The 23,204-nt window shown below is 34.6% G+C and overlaps 1 protein-coding gene across 10 annotated transcripts in view; it reads right to left on the bottom strand.

Moving 5' to 3' along the window:
- Positions 1-23,204, bottom strand: part of Cadps2 (calcium dependent secretion activator 2) — a 546,589-nt gene that overhangs the window by 378,776 nt on the left and 144,609 nt on the right. For all 10 annotated transcript variants that reach the window (XM_074064310.1, XM_074064326.1, XM_074064319.1 and 7 more), the window contains exon 2: positions 19,546-19,659. In XM_074064310.1, the coding sequence (XP_073920411.1) occupies positions 19,546-19,659 (114 nt within the window). The remainder of the gene's footprint in view (positions 1-19,545; positions 19,660-23,204) is intronic.

The following is a 23,204-nucleotide window of genomic DNA, read 5'->3' as shown; positions in this document are numbered from 1 at the left end:
ATTGTTCTGCTGGGTGAGGATACATTGTGGCATTTACAAATGTTCTTATAATATATCAAATATGGCATATTTGAATTCACACCTTTCATCATTCTCTTTTAACCCTCCCTTCCCCCGATTCCTGGAATAAAGCCTCATGTCTATTTCCTACCTAACAAATTTCTTTTCATCCTACAAAACCCATCTTTCTCTATCTTCCTTATGAAACCAACATGCTCCTATGACACACTATTTTTTTACTCATATTCCCTCGTATTTCATATAGTTAGATGCTTATGTGTCGGTCTGTACTTTCACTTGATCTAGAATATCTTGTGAGTAGTAGTGTTGCCTTATTTGTTTTTGAAAAGACTGTTTCCTTCCTCCTACTCCTATACTACCACAATAGAACTTGCTCAACAACCCTGACAAATGTTTACCTTTTTAAGCACTTACTCTTCAAAATATTAAGATATATCATCAGCTTTTACAAACTTTGCTTTACATACATTTAAAAAAAGAAAGAGAGAACAGGCAATGATTTGACAAGTCTTCCCTCAGCTAAGAATTACACTGACAACTGTTGTCCAGAAAAAGGCTTATTTAATATCACAGGATCAGAGGCCATCTGCCTTGCATTTTCTCTCCAAAGAATAAATTCTATCCACATCTCTGTTTCTGAAGTATGTACTCAATGTGCAATAATATGTAACCAAAAAGTAACAAGTATGTTTAACAAATAATCAATCACAAGTATTTCTAACATATAAGCAATCAGCCTTTACTGGGTTCAAATCTTCCTTTAGTTACCTTTTTTATGAATTAATCTACATATATTTATCTCAAGGCAGGCATAAATAGACATACAGAGAAAGGCCTATATCTGTATCTCAAATAATAAGACCCACGTGGTCATTATTAGGAGAAAATTATAATTATATATCCCTCAGTTCCTCAAAGAGTCCCCTAACATAAGAATAATGTGTAAAGCAAAAATTCCTAATTTCAACAGACTCTCTCCAACCCAGAATTCCTTCTTAACCCCATGATGTAGCCAAATCACTCAATCCCCACAAAATATCCTTGGTTAATCCAGTCCCAACTGAGATCTTGTTACTATGAACCACCAAAATATAATTCAAAATGTTTTGTATTTATTATATTTTTACAGTAAAATCTGTAAGATGTGCATGCATTTTAAAATTAGAAAAGTGCTCATGTATCTTAAGAACTATATAAGGACTGAGACTGTGGCTCAAGTGGTAGAGCACTTGCCTAGCAAATGCAAAGCCCTGAATTCAAATCCCAGTATTGCCAGAAAAGAAAAAAAAAAATACACATTATTGGCTTCATTTTGTGACACCTTTGTTAGTAAGTTATTTGCAGCTTTCCATGTGATATTTTTCTGCAGTGTTAAAAACAATGTTAATTTTTCCCCATCTTACAAAGGTTGTGCTTATCTCTCAAATTATAAGAATTTTAAAGGTAGGATTTTGATTTATTCTTTCGTATTCCTCTGAGTACTAACTTGCATAAAATCATTTACCTATTTGATACAATAAAAGTGGTTCTTCGGCTTAAGGACCTACCATGTCATAGTCTTTCCAGGAGTGTAATCCAAGATCTATTCACTATCTATGTTACGGATGTTTTCACTCACTCATTCAAGATATTTATCAATAACCTAATATATACACAGTTGTAGGTGTTTTGCTAGTACAGTGGTCAACAAAGAACACTCTTCTGTCCTTACAAATCTTTCATTCTATGTATCCAGAGATTCAAAGGTTGTATCTTATTCAAGAGGTTGACATTCTAATGTGATAAAAACACTAAATAAGTTCTGAAGTAAGTGCTGAAAACACTGGATGGCTTATAAAACAACAGAAATATTACATAAAATTGTGGAGTCTGGCAAGTCCAAGATCAAGGAAGATTTGCTGTTTCTTGAGGGTCTGCTTTCCAATTCAGAGAAGCTCCTTCTTGTGTCCTCACTTGGTGGAAGTGGAAAGGGGTGTTTCTGAGGTATCTTTCATAATGGTACTAATCTCATTCATGTGGGCTCTGCCCCAGGACCTAATTACCTTTCAACAGCTCTACCACCTAATAGCAACCCCTTGAGGGTTAGGATCTCAACTTTTCAAGGGGAACAGAAACATTTAGACTATAACATTCAGAAAGATAAAAACAGCCCTTAAATCAGTTTACTTAACATGTAGTTCTGACATCAAGGTCACACTTTTCCTAGTATAGTGCATTTGTTCATAGTCCAAAGCGTCCTTGATTCAGACCTCATGAAGGTTCAAAGACAAATCTTGGATTTATATACTCTTCATATTTTCCTTAGTTTTACCATGGAGTTTACCAAATTTCACAGATTTTTATTAATTCTGGGTTCTTATTTTTGGTGTGGGGAGAAAGTACTAGGTTTTGAACTCAGGGCCTCATGCTTGCTAGGCAGGCGCTTTAGCACTGGAGACACTTTGCCAGCCCATATTATTTTGTTTTTATGGAGACAGATTCTCACTGTCTGGCCTTAAGTTCATAATCCTCCTGCCTCAGTCTCCCAAGTGCTGGGATGCTAACTGTGTCCCACTTGTGGCGTTTTACTTAATTCTTAAGCCAGCCTACATAGGTTTAAATTCTGAGTCTATACTAGCTCTATAACCATAGGCAGGTTACCTAAAATTAATACCTTCGTTTTCTTATATGTTAATCAGGGATAACAGTACCAAAATTTTAGGACTCTTATGGAAACAAAATATAGTAGTTAAAATGCTTAGAACACTGGCTGGCTCATACAAGGCAAACGTGTTAACCACCACCACCATTCATCATTATCTGTACACCACAGCGTTACACCTATTTTACAAGATAAGAATGGTACCACGGTCTTTATGAGACTTTACCCATCTTAAATTCTAAAGATGTGTCTATGTAAAATACTTGTATCACTCTTCCACATATAACATTCACTCTTGAAGACTGTTTAACACACACCTGTTAACTTCTCCAGCTAAATAGCTAATAGTTGCCTTCAAGAAACAAAGTATTTCATGATTAATAAAGGATGTATGAAAATGAAGCTCACTTATTATGAAGTATAGGCCAATTTCAAATGAAAGTTCTTTTTTTGTCCCCTCACACCCACAGGCCTCCCATCAAAAAGAAACAAGTAAAACAAAGGAGCAAAGCTTTGATTAGATCTGGCACAACATTCTTCAATATGTTAACAAAAAGCTTTGTTTCACCAAGTAATTGCTACATTACAAATCCATGTAAAATTGCAAGGAGAGCAATCATGTCAACAGTGATTCAAAATTTAATGAGATTTAGGGAAGAGGGGAGGTTACTGTCACATGAAAATACAAACGTGTATAGTTCATATTTAAAAAGAACTGGTTCTGAAGGAGATTAAGGTGAACGAATATGGTAGATGAACTTCATACATATACTTACACCACACAGAACAATGAAACCTCTTGCAATTGCTTTCAATGGGGCGGGAGGAGGTTGACAGGGAGAGATGATGGGGGTGATCTAACCAACGTACAATGTAAGCCTATTCAGAATTGTCCTTGAATCCCCCTGTACAACAAATATATCCTAATAAAAAATTAAAATTAAAAAAAAAACTGTTTCTAGTTGGTGTCTATTTAACCACAAAGGTTATACTAACAGAGATTATGCAGGTAGGATGACTCATTGATTGGATATATGATAATCAACTGAAAATAGATTATCATGTATCCAATCAATCCAATTTTGGTCTTACCTGAAAGTATATAGTTGATGTAGTATTCACTGTTTCTATCCTTTTTACTGCTTTTGAACTGATTCCAATATCTTAGGTTTTTAACTTGACTTTTTATGTCTTACTTTACATATATTTGTATTTTAAGATCCTGGCAAATCTTTAACACTTTACTCTTGTCATTCATTCAATAAAATCAAACAAGAAATAGGGCCACAGGTGAGAAAATTATAGAAAGAATCCATAGTAAACTGGAGAGACTGAACTACACAAGGTTTTATTTATCCTATTTACATCTCAACAGAAAGACACACACGAGATGGATTGCTAGAGGTAAGAAATAGGTGAAGAACGGAATAGACAACAGTACAAATACTGTGTACACATGTATGCAAATGGAAGAATGATACCTGCTGAAACTGTTCCAGGAATGGGGAAGAGGGATGAAGGAGAATGGTGGAGTGGGTGAATTCAAGAGTGATATATTTGATATATTGTAAGAACTTCTGTAAGTGCCACAATGGACCCCCACCCAGCACGACAATAAAATAAACAGACAATAAAATTCTCATCGTATAAAATTAATTATTGTGTATTGCCAACTATATCAAAAGGTATCATTCAGCCTTATTAGAATTGTGCCATTAATACCAAATCTCCCTAATGTTTTCTTCCTTAACTTTACTGTCTTAATAAAAGAGTTTACATATATGTGGGAAGATGGCTAAAGATGGACTGAGTGCTTACTCTGCTTCTTCCCACAGCATGCCCCCCCCCGCCAAAAGAAAACTCTGCTGCCACACATAGGGATAAGCCTATTTACTCCCTCGGTAGTTAACGTAGTTAACATGGTCTTCTTACAATTTATTACCAAACTTCAGCGAATCTTAACATATATATATATATATATATATATATATATATATATATATATATGAATGAATATATATTTATTCATTCATTTTCTGGGGTGTTGGCAAGGTTGGTTCCTCTCTAAAGGAGACTCTCTTGCTTGTTTCTCTCCTAGCTTCTGGTGGTTGTCAGCAGCCATTTGGTGTCCCTTGGTTTGCAGATGCATTGTGACTGTTTCTGCCAAAAGCCAAGGAAGCCACAGAATATCAACAGCCACCAAAACCTGGAAGAGGCCTGGAACTTCTCCCCTAAAGCTGCTCAAGAAAGTGAAGTCCTCTGGACACCTTGATTTCAGATTTCTCCTCCAGAACTGTGAGAGAATTCATTTTTCTGTTGTTCACAGCAATTTGTTAGGGCCACAGCATGCACCTCATATAGCTTACTGGCCATTTAGGTTTCCTTTTCTCTGAATGGTTATTCATATCCTTATTTACTTTGTTCATGGATTATTTGCCTTTCCAAACTGATGTACGGAGTTCTTCACACATCTTAGCTTTTTAAGCATTTGATGATCGTAAGTATTGTAATATCGTTTTAGTCTTTGGCAGCCACTGTCTCTAGCTGGGTTGTGAAGGATACATAGATTAGCTCATAACCTTTTCTCCTCAACTATGGTTCTCCCTCCTCAACCCAGCTGGAGAAATTGTGATGAACTCATATTTGGTTTCTCTATAACCCACATGGTATTCCTATGCCTTGCAATTTAGAAACAGCAACTGTTGTTCTGCTTATGCCTAAAAAAAAGAACTTTCTTTCCCAGACAAACTTCACACTACACTCATATTCCTTTAACTAATGTCTGGAATGTATAGTTCTTTCTTAAAAAAGAAAGAGCTGCTTGGGCTAGGGGTGCAGCTCAGTGGCAAAACACAGGCCTCATGCATGTGAGGTTCTTGTTAGATTCCCAGCACAGCAGAGGAAAACCCAGCTTGTTTCTTCTGGACAAAGACAGCTGTACTCACTTGCTATGGTCAAATTTTACCTAAAAACCTCAGTACAACTGAAGCTTCAAGTCATTCACCCCAGCACCAACAGAAATAATCATGACATGGTTTTTCTCTAGAGTTTACTACTAAGGGCCATAATCTCTTAGCCACACTTGAGACTTCTGTTTCCCATGACATTGCAGCACGCTCATTGAGGGGAGGGATAAAACTTGGTATTTCAAAATTTCTAAAGGATTAATTTCAAATGTTTTCACTGTAAAAAAAATTGTGAGCTGAAGGATATGTAAATTAGATTAATGATTCCACATAGTATGCATATATGACATCATACTGTACGCCATAAATGTGCATTATTGTTTGACTATTAAAAACATACAAACTGACCTGAACTAATGCAGTGTATCTATAATGCGTATTCAGTCACTGGCTCTTCAGAAACATTTGTTTTATGAAGAGTTGGCCCCAGACCCTATGAAAATATTACCTATGGTATATACAATGTGCTACCTTTGAGATATCTGCAACCACTTGGCTCTAAGAGTTTTAGGGAAGAGATTCTGGGACTGTAATCCTCTCTGCTAATGCTCTGACTGACACACCTACAAGCTGCAGGCTACCCCAATCTAGCCTCCACAGGGAAGACCAGTGTTCTTTTGCCCCAATCACTACCCATTCCCAGAAAAAGACCCTTGTAAAGCTAACAGTCTAGCAGATCAGAGGGCAAGGGTCTCCCAGCCAGCAGACAGCATCATGACAAAGTAAGGCATTCCTTGTTTTTCCTTCCAATCTCATCCACCAGATAAATGACTAAAAGAGGAAGTCAAAGACAGAGAAGGACCATGGGCATCAGTTGTTCTAATAGTTGTTGTTCTTAGGAGGGATGGAGATAAGGGGAAACCCAAAGAGGGGAAAACTGATTTATAAACAAGAAAATCAATTCCAGAGGAAAAAAACAGTCTTCTAGAACACAACAAAATTTCCAGTGTTGACAATCTCTGACATTTTCTATTATCCTGATTTTCAATAACCCAACAAAATTTACTGTTTTAAGGAAACTTTATAATGAACAAAATGGCTAACAAAAACTTTTTTTTATAGTGTGAATAGACTTCCTAAAACATCTATACTGTACTGTTTGTATGTTTGAATTCAGGAAATGGCTGACCCTAGAGCTTCTTTTCAACACATCTGGTAGTATCAGTCACTTTTTGTCATTTTAAGTTAATTTGTCAAATAGGCTTGTCAGAACCCAATTAAGAAGCTATCTCCGCTTTTCAGTTTGGTCCCACCTAGCAAGGAAAGATGACAGATATTTAGTAGCAATGCCTGAGTAGTCTGGCAACTTCAAAAATGTGCAAATTGAGGGCATAAACACACAGGCTATAAATAATTCTTAATGTTTTAATTTTTTTGAGTAAAAATGAACATTAAGTGGATGAGACAATTTAAAAACTTTTATAAACATTACAAAACACATTGGGATCTAAGACACGGTAGGACCTTTCCAAATAAATACTGACAATAAATTACTTGTATATAATATTGCTTAGCTTCTTCTATCTGGAAGTTATCTTGGAACTGAAAAAGTAACAATTAATTTTCATACTCAAACGTAAATAATAGAGTCATTTCTAGATTATAGAGTGCAAACAATATCCTTCTAAAAATCTTCTTGCATAACATTTAGCAACTGAAATCTTTTCATCCCTTCCCATCTTTTAGTTACTGGGCCTTAGTTTAGGAATGCAGCTTGGAGAAGACATAATCATTTTCCTCATATAGTAAAATTACTAGGCAGAAAAAAACTGAAATGCTATCTAATTATGCTGGCACAACCATGTATACCCATGTATCTAAATACATGGTTATACCACAGGTTAATTTTTTTCATTGTTTAACATTCAAGTGTGAATAAGGAAATTCAGTGAAATAAGGCATAAGAGTTGGCAGGGAATTGATCAAACAGTGCCATGATAAGGCTTTTATAAAACAGACATTGTAACATGATACTTAGTGAACCAAACTTTATGGAGCAGAGAAGGGTGAAGCCCTGACCACAGAGAACAACTATCTCTTAAGAGGACACAGGGCCCTAAACCCTTACCATCAGCTGGTTTAGGGTAAAAGTGAATAGAAACAATGGAACCAACCTATTTTTCAGTCAGAAAGAATCAGCCCAAAATCAATGGTCACAGTAAACTCTATTCTGCTTTCTCCTCCAACCTGACTGCTATGGTTTGGATATTGTTTCAGTGTGTTCCTTAAGAGTTCTTTGTTGTTGGAAATAGCTCCCAGTGTGAGAATGTTGTTAAAGTGCTAGATGTTTAAGGGGTGGAGCCTAGGGGGGGATAACAGGTCATAGGAGCATTGACCTTGCAAGGTCCTATTGACAGAGCAAGCCTGCCCTCCCATTGCTCTGTCTTACTCTCTTGTGATGTGATCTCTTCCCTCTTATCACAATACCATCCACCAAAGAGTCCTCACCAAATATGATTCTCGGGCCATACCCTCTAACCTCCAGAACTCTGAACAAAATAAATCTCTTTTCTTTTCAAATCATTCATCCTTGTACATTTCATTGTGTTAGTGGAATATAGACTAATACACTGGCTTTTGTGGGACCTGTTGCATTTATGATAACAATCATTTGCTACTTACTGTCTCAATAATAAAACTTTTGGGTGCTCCCATCTCATGCTTTTATAAATTCATCAATTTTGAAGAACAAAGTAAGGGGGAAGCCAAAGTATAAATTCCTCTACATTATGTGCATTTGGTACTCTTTGAATGTTTGCTAATGAGCAAGGATAAAGCATGGTTGTCAGGTTTGGGAGAAGGCAATTACAGCAACCAGTCACAGGAGAGGATTCTGAGTGGAAGAATTGACCAATGCAGACAGCTCTACAAATAGGAAAAAGAAAGAGAGGATTAAGGAAGAAAATATGGGAGGAGGAGGGGCAAGAAAGAGAGAGGACCAGTTGGCTTGATACAGGGAGTTCTACATGAGGAAAGCAAGCTGGAAGTCACCACACTATGGCCCTTCCTCTACACTGCAAGCTTGCTCCAATCCTCTACTTCCTCCATTTATCCTTCTGTTAAAAAGAGCAGGGGGCCAAGTTCACACCAGGGCTACCACCTGTGAGTGCACTGGAGCATGCAATGTAACCAGTCTAAAAAACAGGCACATACTGGGCATGGAGTGCTAGTCTCGCCTTTCCTTTTTGGCATATGTGAACAGACAGTAAATATAGTTAATTCCTTTCCTTGAAGGATCCTTCACATTCATCTATAATTATCACTGGTTTAACACCTTCTGTCCATGCCACATCATTAGAAATACAGCTATTTTATAAGAAAACTAAAAGATTAGCTAGGCTGGGAATTAAATTCCTCTATGTAACATGGAAAATTTTAGAACAGAGAACTCAATAATCAAGTTAATATCTTAGCAGTCTATAAAGGATTAAATATATTTCAAAGTGACTAAAAAAAATCACAAAATTAGAAAATCATCACTTATGGCTTTATCAAATTCTTACACAGATTAAAGCCTACTAGGGAAAGAAAAATTACTTCTCTGCAAATATTTATCATAATTAAAAAAACTAAAAACTCAGATAAACTATTAGAGGAAAGAATTCGCTCAAAAAGGGAGAATTATTGCAATTGAAAACTAGCATTATTAAAGTAATGTTCTCTAAATATTATAATTGAATTAAACACCTTGTAGGTACTTTATAATTTTGGAACACTGTATTATTACAATTCCTCATAATAAGTACATGCTTGAATGTGGCTGAGTAGAAATAAATTATGATTATCATATTAAAGGTGTCAATCAAACCTATGAGTCATTCTAAACTCTTTTAAAGACACTAAAATATACCACAGTGAAAATAAAAAGAAACAAAACATGTATTTAAATTAAATAATACTGCTGGGGAAAAAATGCAAAAAAAAAAAAAAAAACCACACTGCTGGTTATAAAACTTCTAACTGTAACTTAAAAGGACATACCAAATATTTGAGAACAAAATTAAAAACACATGAAAACAATATTAATGTTATTATAAATGTATATTCTTTTTAAGTTGTTGTGCTGGGTGGGGGTACGTTGTAGCATTTACAAGAGTTCTTACAATATATCAAATATATCATATTTGAATTTACCCCCTCCATCATTCTCTTTTATTCCTTCCCCCCATTCCTGAAATAGTTTTAACAGATACCATTTTTCTATTTACATACATGTGCACACAGTATTTGTACTATATTTGCCCTCTCACACTGTTTCCCCACCTCCTTTCCCATCCACTGGTACTAACCCCACCAGCCCTAGGCAGGATCTCTTCCACTCTGATGTTCTCTGATTTTGTAAAAGAAAAAAAAAACGACATTTCTGTTTGTTTATAATAGCTATATAGGAAGTTTCCTTGTGACATTTCCATGTATATATGTATTATAACCCAAATTGGGTCATCTCCTCTTATTTTTCTTCTTTCTGCCTTAGTCCCCTTCTTATGGTAGTTTCAACAAGTTTAAAAATTCTATATTCCTTCTTGTATAGAAAACACATTAACCATATTCACCTTCTCAACTTGCTGCTTTTACCCTCCCGTTACTGTTAGTGACCTCCCCTTAGTGTGACCTGTTTTTCATAATATTGCTTATATTTGTATTGGGTCTATATTCCACAAATGTGAGAAAACATGCGGCCTTTGGCTTTCTGAACTTGGCTAACTTCACATAAGATGATGTTCTTTAGTTCTATACATTTTCCTGCAAACAACAAAATTTCATTCTTCTTTGTGGCTGAATAAAATTCCATTGTGTCTAAGTACCACATTTTCTTAATCCATTTGTTGGCTTGTGGGACATGTTGGCTGTTTCCATAGCTTGGATACTGTGAATAGTGCTGCAATAAACATGGGTGTGCAGGTGCCTTTGTAGTAACCTGACTTACATTCCTTTGGGTATTTCCTTAGGAGTGGTAATTGCTTGGTCCTATGGCAGTTTTATTTTTAGTTTTTTGAGAAGAGTCCATACTGTTTTCCATAGTGGTTGCACTAATTTACATTCCTACCAGCAGTGTATGAGGGTTCCTTTTTTCCCATATCCTCACCAACATTTGTCCACAAATTTGTCAGCAGAGTAGCACAGAGTTAGTTGCACACACACAGGCTTTACACAACTAAAATGACAATAATCACCACATACCTTTCAATATTAACACAGTGTCAATGGCTTCATCTCGCCTATCAACACTGGTTGGCAAACTGGATTAAAAAGGAAGACCCACCTTACAGACAGAAACAAAACACTGCCTTAGGATAGCAGTGGGGAAGAAGATTTACGGAGTCAATGGACCCTGAAAACAGGCAGGAGTGGCAATACTTATATTAGATAAATGTATATTCTAAAAGATACCTTGACGGTAAGGTTTCAGATAATGTAAAAATGTAAAACATGACTTTATAGATGCATGAACTAGGGGAACTTTGGAACTTTTAATAATCCTTAAACACAATATCCCTCCTATAATGTTCACGAAAGTCAATCGGTTAGACACTGACTAAAAATGGGTGTTCATTACTTTCCTGCCACCTATAAAACCACCCATAAGAATTTATTGTTGTTGTTTCAAACACTATTAGATTTATTGATAAGAAGTTGACATTTTTTCTCTGAATATTTTGGAGACAGGGTCTCACTTTTTGCCAAGGCTGGCCTGGACCTTAAACTTCCAGATCTTGGCCTCCAAAGTAGCTAGGATTAGTGAGCCACCAGCTCCCAGCTGAAGCTAACTTTTTAAAGTGGTCAAATACTAGCACTTTCATAACTTAAAAATCACCTGAGACATAGTATGCACCAGGTATTGTGCTAAGAACATTATCATGCTTACCCTGACTTGTCTCAGTGGCATGAGGAATTAATATGATGTCAACGTACATAGTATTTTCATTGTGAGGTAGGTAGACTTAGCACATCCAAGTACTCAAAAAGTCAAACTTTAAAAGAGGGTCTGGTCTCAGTCAGTATCCACTCCAGGCTGGCAGAGTGAACTAGGGCAGTTTTAGTTACTAAGCCCAAGCATCTGTCTGTCCAAGTGGACTGTGACCTTACCTTATTCACCTTTACATTTCCAGGGAGTGAGACAGAACCCAACTAGGAAATAAATGTTTATTTAGATTAATTCTTTAGCCCAAACAAATTGATAACCTGAGTTTAGTGTCTACTATATTTTCAGTACTGCATAAGATATGATTTTCTGCTCTGAAAGAATGATCAATTATGATACAGTTGTAAAAAATCATGAAAGATACTTGTGGGAAAGCAAAACTCCAGGTGGCAATAATAATAATAGCAGCTCACACTCAGCTCAGGCACTGTGCTTAGCAATTCAATTTCATTAATTGACTCAGTCATCAGCCATCCTGTGTGAAATTACCTTCATTTCAAATTGAAGAACCTATAGTCCAGGTTGGTTAACTAAGTTCTAGGAGTAATACAGATCTGAAATTTAAACCCAAAAAGAAACATCATAAAAAAAATTTTTTTAACTTGTATTTCCCCTTGATTTAACTCTATTTCCTCTGCAATAAAGCCTTCAAAACTGTTGAACTCAAGAGATTTTTTTTAACATTTTTATAGCATGAACATTTTTATAGTCTTGTGAAGCCAATGGATCCCTTCTCAGAATACTATTTTTCAATGCATAAAACTAAATCCACATAAATTATAAAGGAAAATGACTTATGAAGTAGTCATAAAATATTTTTTAAAACAAACTTGTGTTATGGTCAAGTATGTATTGAATTTTCTTTAAAATAGCTCTTTATTCAAGATACCAGATCTTCATTTAAATCACCAGCTCATCACTATAAATAAAGCACTCATCACAAACCTGGATTCATATGCAAAAGAACACTCCTCCCAATGACCTTATGATCCTACATGAACCTTCAGTAACAAAAAATGAGTATTTTTTTAGAAACTGTAGAAATTATATCCTTAATATATTTTACATTGTGTTGGTAAAAACAGGCCTTTCAGTAACTGTCTTGATGGTAATCAATATGACAGTAATTAAATTTTATATGCTAAACCAAAAATGTACTAGGAAACAGATGATCAATGAGTATCTTAGCTAGTTACAATCTTCACTATCGTGCCTTATGCTTTTAAAATACATTCTTATGACTAAGGGAGAGAAAAGCTTTAAACATGCCAAGGTGAAACCAGCACCAATTTTGACCGTGATAACAAGGGTATGTGTGATTTCTTTCATGATCTCATCCCTGAAACCAAAGAAACAACAAAACCTTTAAAAATAGAAACTTACTGATACAAGACATTATTGAGTAAATGTGAAAGATAAGCAGACAAAACACATTTAACTGACCCAAGAATCACATCTGAACAAGGACAAAACTTCACAACATTTTGGGACCATAGAGTCAAAGAAATGGAATATTTGCTCCTAAACCTTCTAGAAACTGGGCAATAACTAGAGTAATAAAAGAAAATTTTCACTCTAAAGTTAGGGAGAACTTTTTGATACAAAAACCTATTCACATAGTTATTGCCTGATGAGTAAATAACTAAGTTTAGATGTTCATAGAAATGTTACTTAACCTTATAATTAAAGTAAAATAAGTGAAACTAAACAATTTCCTAAGGAAAGACATTTAAAAAGCATTTCTATTACTAATGAAGGAGTAATCTTATCAGTTACCAAATGGGCTTCACCAACAGAAATCTGCAGCAGTGTCCCCATGCAGAAGTCCTCTATGTACCAATGTGGCATTTCCCTTCAAGAAGGGTTATGGTTTTGTTGATGATGAGTTTTGTTAAAGAACCAAGATCTCCAGGCTTAATGGCTACAGACACTCTTTTGAAAGGATTATACACATATGTGTAAATTCTCCCTGAATTGCTATGCCAAGCCAAAGTATAAAAACATTACGGCATAGTACAAAAATAAGCATCTCAGATCTGTCAATATGCTAACCCTACGTGAGCATTCATTCCTTGGGTTTGCGAGTCAGGGAATGCTACTCTGAAATAAACTGCTGTACCTCTGCTCTTTGGTTAAATTTCTAAATCACTGACTCATTTGGGGATTTGCACAGCCCACCTGTAAAAATGCAACATCCTTGTTATAACAATAAAGGAGAAAAGACAAGATGAAGAGTTTGATGGAGATCTAGTCCTGCCCTATGCCACAAATTTGCTAGATTGGCATGGAAATTCATAACTTTGGTCTTGTCAAAATGCATGAAGAAGATGCTCAAAAAAAGATGATTTTCTCAACTATCATCAAGCAACAAAAGTTCTATAATGTGCACATTGCTTGGTCTTCATAACAAAGTGGATGCCACTAAGAAGGCAGGTTGAATGTACAGACCACACTGACAAGCAGCATTGATCTAGATACCCTAAATAGAAACATGAATCTCAGACATAAAAGCATTTTCCAGATTCTTATGGAATTACTTAATTTCAAATGCCATCCTTAGAATATAACAAAATATGACATAAACTTAAACAGCTAATATCAAAATAACAAATGCAATGCAATCTGCAGAGCTCAGTGCAAATTTAAAACCTCACTTCTCATAACTGGTTCCTGGATTTCATCTATGAATGTGTTGACCTTTTTTTTTTTTTTTTTTAATCTCCTCCTGCCACAGACTGCCAATTTTGGTTTACTTAGCAATCATCAATTCACTATGAAAAAATCAGGCATTTTTCCATGGCATTATTTCAAAGTTTAAAATGAGATTTGACAGATAAAACATTCCCCTGGAATATGAAAAGTAAATCTTTCTATTTCAAAGTAAAATGATAATAAATTTCATCAAAAACATTTTCATGCTTACAGTCCCAGTCCCTGTTCCTCTAGCTTATACATATAACACTAAGTAATACATTGTATAGCTCAAGTCTAAAAAAGTATGATAATTACATAAACAAAACAAAAATGATGCCTTAAAAAGGTCTCAGTTTCCACAAGCCAATCAATTAAACAACTGCATTTGACTTTTAAATAAATACAGGGTTGGGGTATAGTGTCAAGGAAAGAGGGTAAATGCATGAAAAGGAATGATATAAGCTGATTGCTGGTATTGGATATTTTTCTTTTCTATAGGAAGAAGTTGACTGCTGAAGTTAAGTTCCTCGTTAGTCTGGACTAAGAGGTAAGAATGTGAGGAGGCAGGATGTGGGGAGAGGGTGTAGGTGAGTGAATATGGAACCAACATTGTGTACACATGTATGCAAATGGAAAAATGAAATCTACTGAAACTATTCCAGGAATGGGGGGAGAGGGAATAAAGGCAAATGATGGAGGGGAATTCAACTATGATATAAGAGCTTTTGTAAATGTTACAATGTACCCCCCAGCACAATAATAATAATAATAATACAAAGAATGTGGATATGATTCAAATATCATGACCTGAAGATCTTTCTTAGAGGTATAGTACTAAGACATGGTCCTTTTTTGTTCTTTACATTGTAGAGATGCAAGAGCATTTGAGACACAGAAATGAAGTACATGCAAACAATTTTTAATGCTCACAGATATGTGCAATTAGGGGCAAGCTTTGGAATTAATCTTCCCCTTCTGCAGGTAGGGAAATAGGTCCATGACTTGACTGGAACCTGAGCCACCAAGCTACTAATCCAAGAAAGGTAGTAGTTGAAATAAGAAAGAATATGGAAAAACAGAGGACAAACCACTGTCACCAATGATTTGTGAACAAGAAAAGAGAATCCACTGAAAGCCAAAAGGAGTGCAGCCTCTATCTGGATGTGAGCATGGTTTTTATTTTTACTATAAAAAGAAACAATTAAATATCAGCATCAAGGAAACTTACAATAAATGGATGCAAATGGCAAAAAACAAACTCAAGAAAATGTGGCATAACATGGAGTTAATAGTCTATTTAGTGTATAAGCATCACCTACAAATTAGTATTTAAAAGATAAATATCCAAATTCCAAAAAAACAAAGAATATGAACAAGCAATTCACAAAGAAACAACTATACATGACTAAAATGGAAATGTTAAACTTCATTAATGGTAAAATAAAACAAGTGAATCAAACAAATGGCATTTTTTATAATACCAAATGTATAGGGGGGAAAAAGCACATTCTTATATATTGCTACGAGAGCATAAAACTGCTACTGCACCCACTGCAGTACCATGATGCTTGTCACCCATTGCCCAGTTATTGTAGAAAATTACCAAAGATAGTCAATTGAAGATTTTTAAAAATGTAGGGCTGGCAGAGTGGCTCAAGTAGTTAGATGCTTGCCGAGCAAGCATGAGATCCTGAGTTCAAACCCCAGTACCACCAAAAAAAAGCATATAAAAAATGCAGAAAACTTAAGTGTCTGACAATAGGGAAATTAAACAATATTTAGATAAATATTATTGAAAAATAGTGATGAAAATTTTAGATATAAGCACCTAATGATCTGTATTGTGCAGTTATTTAGAACCATGTGTAGAGAGAATATTTGGTATTAAAGAAGTCTCATGACATTTAAAATGATTCTGGTTTCATTCATATACAGAAGAGACAGAAACTGTGGAAAGAAATTGTCTGTAGATGTTGGAATTACATCTGTCTTCTTTTCCCCTTTTAATTGATAGACTATTTTTAGAGTCACTTATCATTATAGAAATTTTTCCTCTGGTAAAGGTTTCTTAAATTCTCTAACAAACATTATTTCTATTAAAAAGTGTTCTTAAAGTATTATTCAAGCAGAAACCTTTTGAGTTCTGGAACATGGCTTTATTTGCATGAAATTATATAATAAAAAGCAAAATTCAAAGTCCATTTTTGAGATAAAAATAATTATTTCTAAATTTCATATTAGAAGCACTGAAAATATTCTTTAATTTGTTGAATTAATCATCCTTTGTCTCATCAGACAAGTAGGAAATCTGAACAGCAAATGGCAGTGCGTTTAATATTTCTTTGGTAATTTTTGAAAGCTCTCATCTATTCTTTGGAACCAGAAGAGAACAAGTAAATGGAAGTAAGGAAACTACACATCCTTCTAAAAGTTGCAAACAAATCTAACCTCCCCTCCCCCAATACACAGAAGAAAGAAAAAAGAAAAATATCTGGAAGTTTCTATGATGCTGGAAGCAGCTGGTAACTACATACTATCTTTTAGAAATCTTCAAGAGAGAGGCCATCACTTTACATACCTTATAAATCACACCATCAATTGCTATATTTAGGTGAAGTACACCTGCATGCTGTGAAACAGGAGCAGCTGACAGAAGAACAACTTGGAAAGTAACAAACAGCAGTAAACCTATGTTTACCCAACTGCAGAGTCAGCTGAAGTTTCCTAAATTAAGGAACAAAACAAACAAACAAAAAGGCATGGATGTCCAGGTGGTCCAAACAATGTATACACATGTGAGTCAATGTAAAAATGATAAAATGAAAAATTAAATTAAATTTTAAAAAATAACTAAAGTTTTTTAAGAAAGGCATGGCATGGCCATAAAGAAAAGGCAAATACTTTTAGAATTAGTGTCCATTTTATGTCTTCCTCTAGATAGATGCTTGAAGGAAAACAGAAAAAAACTTCAAATAAAAGACTGTGAAAGTTAAGCAGGATCCATCAATAATTAGAAACCATAAAATTTTTAGATAATAACTGGTAACTTTTGTTAAGTAGTTATGTAGGCTACCTGCCATTTTTTCCTTCTTTTCCTGTTCTGATCCTTTGCTATCATCTTGTCCTCCTAGTTTAGATAGTTCAGATGTCTGGGTCCATTTTTTTCTAATTATACTAATTTTGTGATGAAAAACATTAATGAAATTTTTGTAAGTTTTCTTTTTTATTACTCTTAGTACTTTCTAATACTTAAGACATTTCATGAAAAGATGTGAGAAATTACATGATCACATAAAATCATTATTATCTCTGTAATTCATGCTTTTGTATATCATATTGAAAAGTACTCACAGTGAATACTTATTGAAATTGATCTATAGACATACAAAGATAAAACACACACATATCTGAGAATACCATATAGAAACACTCAGAAGGAATTAATTCTGGCATGATAAAACTGAAACAAACTGTCTTTTTAAAAACTTCACATACATGCCATGAAGAAATGTTTTGGGAGAAATAATGCTAGGAAAAAGAAACATATGTTGGCTTTCATACTGAGACATCAAGCAAAAATAAACCAAAATAACCCAAATATTGAATGTGCAACCAACATAACAATGGACATATAACTCATAATTATCTGTGGAATATACAGATTAACAATCAAGATGGAAAATGCTATTTATAAAATCATTTAAGAAGCAGCATTTACAAAGGTGAGAAAGGCAATCTTTCCCACTTCAGTTTCCATCTGAGTCCTTGTTTTTCTTTGGGGCTCACATATAGTGATCGCAATTTGTTGCCAGTCTAAACATCTCCAATTTCTTCAAGAAGCCTAAATATGCTGAATACCTGATAACCTTATACTTGTCCACATCTTATTTATATATGGAGCCTAGAAGAGAACACAATCTTCAGGTGAAATACAATGGATGTACTTTCTCTCTCATTAGAGTTACAATGTTTTTATTAGCACAGCTTTATCATGCCTTTTACTACACTGTGCTCACATATATCGTCCTTACTTCACAAAAAAAAATTATCTTAGAATAATTTTAGATTTACACAAAAGTTACAAAGACAGTGCAGAGAACTCCTTCTTTATCCCCCAATTCAATTTCAGCTTCTCTGTTACTATCTTACAGTACCATTTTGCATTTATCTAAAACCAAAATAAGCCTACTGTTTTATTTTTTAAATTGCACCTTTTTATATAGTTTAATTTTCTGAGATATATCTCCTTTACCTTGAAAATAGAATTTGGGCTTTTGTTTTGTTTTATCACACAATGCATTTCATCTTTTTAAGGTTCAGGGCATGATACCATATTGCAAGAATCAGGCTTTGACTCTTATAAGACAAAATGTAAGGCTCTATACTTGTTAAGATATTCTGAGTCAAGGTTCATTTTGTTAGACCACATATCCACAGTTGCCACCAAATTTCTGTCATATGTATACTTGGTAAGAAGACTTCTGTATTTTTACCTAATTCAATTGGCCAAGGTGGTAATATAAACTTTCCTGGAGATGAATTAGGGAGTCTTTGGCTATCACCATCCATGAATTACAAATCAATTAAGTATGTGCACATCTAGTTGCTTTGGTTTTTACATGAAAATATCCCCTGCCTCAAGAAAGTTCAGACTTGTTCAGCTGAAAGGCTTAAAGTAGCTATACAATTGAAGCAACCCTTCCTCCAAATGACTCTGAAATGCTAGGGAACAAAAGGAACTCTCCAAACTAAACATCTATAGGGAACTCACTGAAGCAGTTAATGACAATGTGTGAAAACTGGTGCTCATAGGGAATCCGTAGAGAATTCCTAAAACCAGAAGAAATAGCAGGACAGTATTGTTAATATTATTCCTTCAAGAAGAAAAGAAAATTCAATTTATCCTCTTGAAATTAGTTACTGGCTTTAATTGTTATAAAGCTTAGGAAACAAAATAACATGAGAGAGCAATTTACTATTGAAGTCCTGATTAAAAAGGATAACTTAGACATGTGGACCTAAAGATAGCTATACTCAGCTATATCAATCACTGCCAGAAGATTTCTCTAAATAGTTTACTTCTGAAAAGATGCGAATAATTTTCAATTCTGTTTATCTCTCAAAACCAGGCTGCGGAATTAAGAGTTTTTAAATTGCAAAACAGAACCAACAATTCTTTCAAGAAGTGTGCAAACTCTTAGACTTCCTGTCATGTCAGTGAGTTTCTTAAAATGGGAAAGCCATTTTAAAAGTCTTTCAAAAAGCATCAGAATGCCTAAAACAAATCTCCTTAAACTTACCTCATAGTAACTCCGAACAGCATTGCAAAATGCTTCATCAGCTACAATTTGGGTTTCCCCATTGAGGAAGGCCTGGAACCGTTCTTTCAGTAATTGCAATTGTTGTTTGTTAAGCTAAAAGAAAAAAAGAAAAAAAGTTAATAAATGAACCAATGTATAAAACAGAATGATGTGTTGAAATTGTTTTATGTGTATTGGATTTAACAGAGTTAACTTTATAGTAAAGAAAAATAAAAGCTAAAATATCCAATTACTTGTACTTATGGCTCAACTTTAAAATGTTTTAAAGGTACTTCCCCATGGATCCCAGACCCCTGATATTGAGTTGTAATCCAAATTTCTACCCTAGACAGAATTCCCATCATTAGCATCCCAGTCTCTTTGAAGAGACAAGGAAAATTTAAAATTTAGCTGGGAAATTAATTTCTGTACAAAAGTGACAGCTGTCCTGAACAAAAGAAAGCAGAGAGAGCAAGAAGTCTTGGAAATGACCAGATATCATCTTGATCAAGAGGAAAGTTATAATACATGTATATAAGGAAATGTCACAACAAAAACCCCTGTGTAACTATCATGAACTAATAAAAAATGTTTTTAAAAAGAGATAATATGAGGGAAGGCTGTAAAGAATAGAAGGGACCCTGGAAAAGAATTTTCTGTAGAGAACAACTGTTGGGTGCCAAAACTTTAGATTCCATGATACACATTTGTGTATCAATGGCTGGGATAAGATAAATGGATCAATGACAAGGAGACAAACACAAAAGAGAAGCAGAGTGGCAACAAGTAAGCAATGAGTACATCTTTAAAGTAGGATGCAAATTTATAACCAGATTTCTTCATTCTGGGCCCAGCTGCCATTATTACTACTGAGAATGGTTTGGACTTTGGCTATGACTTACCAACCATGTTTTCCAATAAATTACTAGCAAGACCAACTACTTAATCTGTAGGATTGAGTGCAAAAATGAAAGTAAGAAATCTCCAATTTAAAAATTATCAAGAATTTCAAAATAGAAGGAACAGAACACTAAACCAAGTGTGGGGCCCTTCAAAGCTCTGGTCTCTGTGCACCTGCATAGCTTCATGCTCGTAAATCTCGCTCTCATTATGGAGACATATACTTTATTAGAGTTAGGGCATCAGGCCATACAGAAACATTATGCTAATACTTAGAGAGATTAGGCACAGTTTGGGAAAGAATACATCTTGCAAGGGTAAGGAACAGACAAGGAGTGAGCTTCCATCTCCGTTGGTCCCAGTCAGACTTAAAGAACCCAGTCCAGTTCTGGAATCCACAGAGAGATGTGAAGCATTTGGAAACATGCTGAGGATAAAATGATAAAAGGATTAGGAAAACTAAACAAAGCCAGTATGACTTGGCTTCAAAAATAAGACTGAGTTGAAATAAGTTTAACTCTGTGCAAAAGCTTCATTAAAATGCCATTCAAATATAAGGGAGTAAAGCTCTTTCAAAAAGGGAGGGAGGGAAGAAAAAAACCTCCCAAAAAAACTGTCTTTCTCTGAGTAGTGAAGAGAGAAAACCTTTCCATTTCTTTACGAATGTTATCTCCTTCATTTTAGAAGAAGCTAAACCAAGCTGAAATGCAGCAACATCATCATCATATTACAATCTCCATTTTGAAAACAAAATGAAAGCAGGGACCTTTTGTATGTGTATACTAGCAAAGGAAAATAAGTTCGACTTTAGCTCTCTGAGCACAGATCACAACAGGGATCAGATGGAACTGGGACAGCAATTGCTGAGAGGAGGCAACTGAAAGCACTTGAGTGCTAAGCCCTGGAAACACTACAAAAGGCTTTACCTTACAAACCAAGAGTTCCAGCAAAATAATGAAAATGTGTGTGAGAATGGAAGGGACCTTAATGGTCATCTGTGCCGACTCCCTCAACTGAAAAATAAAATAAACATTTCAAACACCAGAACCCATGTGATTTTTCATCCAATTTTCTTCTGTCAGAAGCATTTTATCTAAAAATTCCTCTAAAATATCACCTTTGTGGTTTCTAGTTTACAGTATTTAAGTTCAGTTGTTGTAGCAGAGTTACGTTTTTGGTAATTATGGCATAGAAAATTCATGGGTATGAATCAAAGAACAGAGATTAGAACAAACCATTTTTTGGGAAACTAACAAAATTGGTATAGTTCACAAAACAGGCACCAATCTGGCTAAGTATTGAAGCTTCAACTTTTATAAATAAAAAATACTGCAGTTAGACTTAAGTAAAATAAACATAATAGTCACATACAAAGAGTCAAAGACTGGATACTTTATTGGTATACAGAAAAGATCTAAATTTATACCTAGGTAAGACAAGAGGAAAAAAAGGAAATTAAACTTTAAAAAAAGCACTGGAGATAGTTGTCAGAAAGTAGAGTTACCTAAAAGCCTCCTGCATTTTCTAAACAAACTATACTATAGCCAACATATAAAAGAGACCAGTGGAATTGACCCAAGAAACTGACTCGAAGAAAATCATAAATGCACTATAAAATACTATCACATCTCAAAATAGTAGATGATGTTTTATTCAAAGAATGATATTTTAACTGAACAGTTGCCCAAAAACTGGAATTATACCACAACTCACATTATGGATTAATGTAGTAAAATTATTATAATGGATTAAGTAAATGGATTAAGAAAATTTGGTATTTATACACAATGGAATTTTATTCAGCCACAAAAAAGAATGAAATTTGACCATTTGCAGGTAAATGGATGGAACTGGAGTACATCTTAAGTGAAGTTAGCCAGGTTCAGAAGGCCAAATGCCACATGAATATAGAATTTTTAAAGCTGTTGAAATCACCATAAGAAAGGGACTAAAGCAGAAAGAAGAAAAATAGAAGAGATTAACCCATTCAAGTTATAATACACATATACATAGAAATGTCACAAGGAAATCCCCTGTATAGCTATTTTAAACAAACAAAAGCATCACTTTATTTTTCTTTTACAAAATTGCAGGGTGGAAGAGGTCCTGTCTGGGGGAGTTGTTTCCAATGGTGGGGGAATGTGGAGAAAGATTGTAGGAGGGTGAATATAGTGCATATATTGTGTACACATGTATGTAAATGGAAAATGATACCTGTTGAAACCATTCCAGGAATAGGGGTAGAGGAGGGTAAAGGAGAATGATGGAGGGGTTGAATTCAACTATGATATAGTTGATATAGTGTAAGAACTTTTGTAAATGCCTCAATGTACCTCCACCCAACACAACAATAAAAAAAGAGAAAAATTAAGACAAAACAAAAAGCTTTTAATATATAAAGGTAGAACCATAAAGGAACTAGAAGAAAGCATGTGAAAATTCCCATGAGAAAGACCTTTAACCATGTTAAAGTCCATTATAAGCAAAGCAACAGAGCAGTAGTTATCATAAACATAGATTCTAAAATCCTCAACAAAGTATTAGAAAGCTGAATCCCACAATGTATAAAATTAATCTATACCACAACCAAATAGTATATATCCTAGGGATGCAACATTGGTCAACATTCAAAAATCAATTAATGTAATCTATCATATTAACAAGCTAAAAAAGAAAAATCACAAAGTATCAGTAGATACAGGAAAAGCATGTGACTACATTAATATTCATCCATGATAAAAAAAAATTCAAATAAACTA

This window comes from Castor canadensis, chromosome 2, assembly GCF_047511655.1.
Source record: "Castor canadensis chromosome 2, mCasCan1.hap1v2, whole genome shotgun sequence".
NCBI classification, from domain to species: Eukaryota; Metazoa; Chordata; class Mammalia; order Rodentia; family Castoridae; genus Castor; species Castor canadensis.
This window is presented reverse-complemented; position numbering and strand designations above follow the sequence as displayed.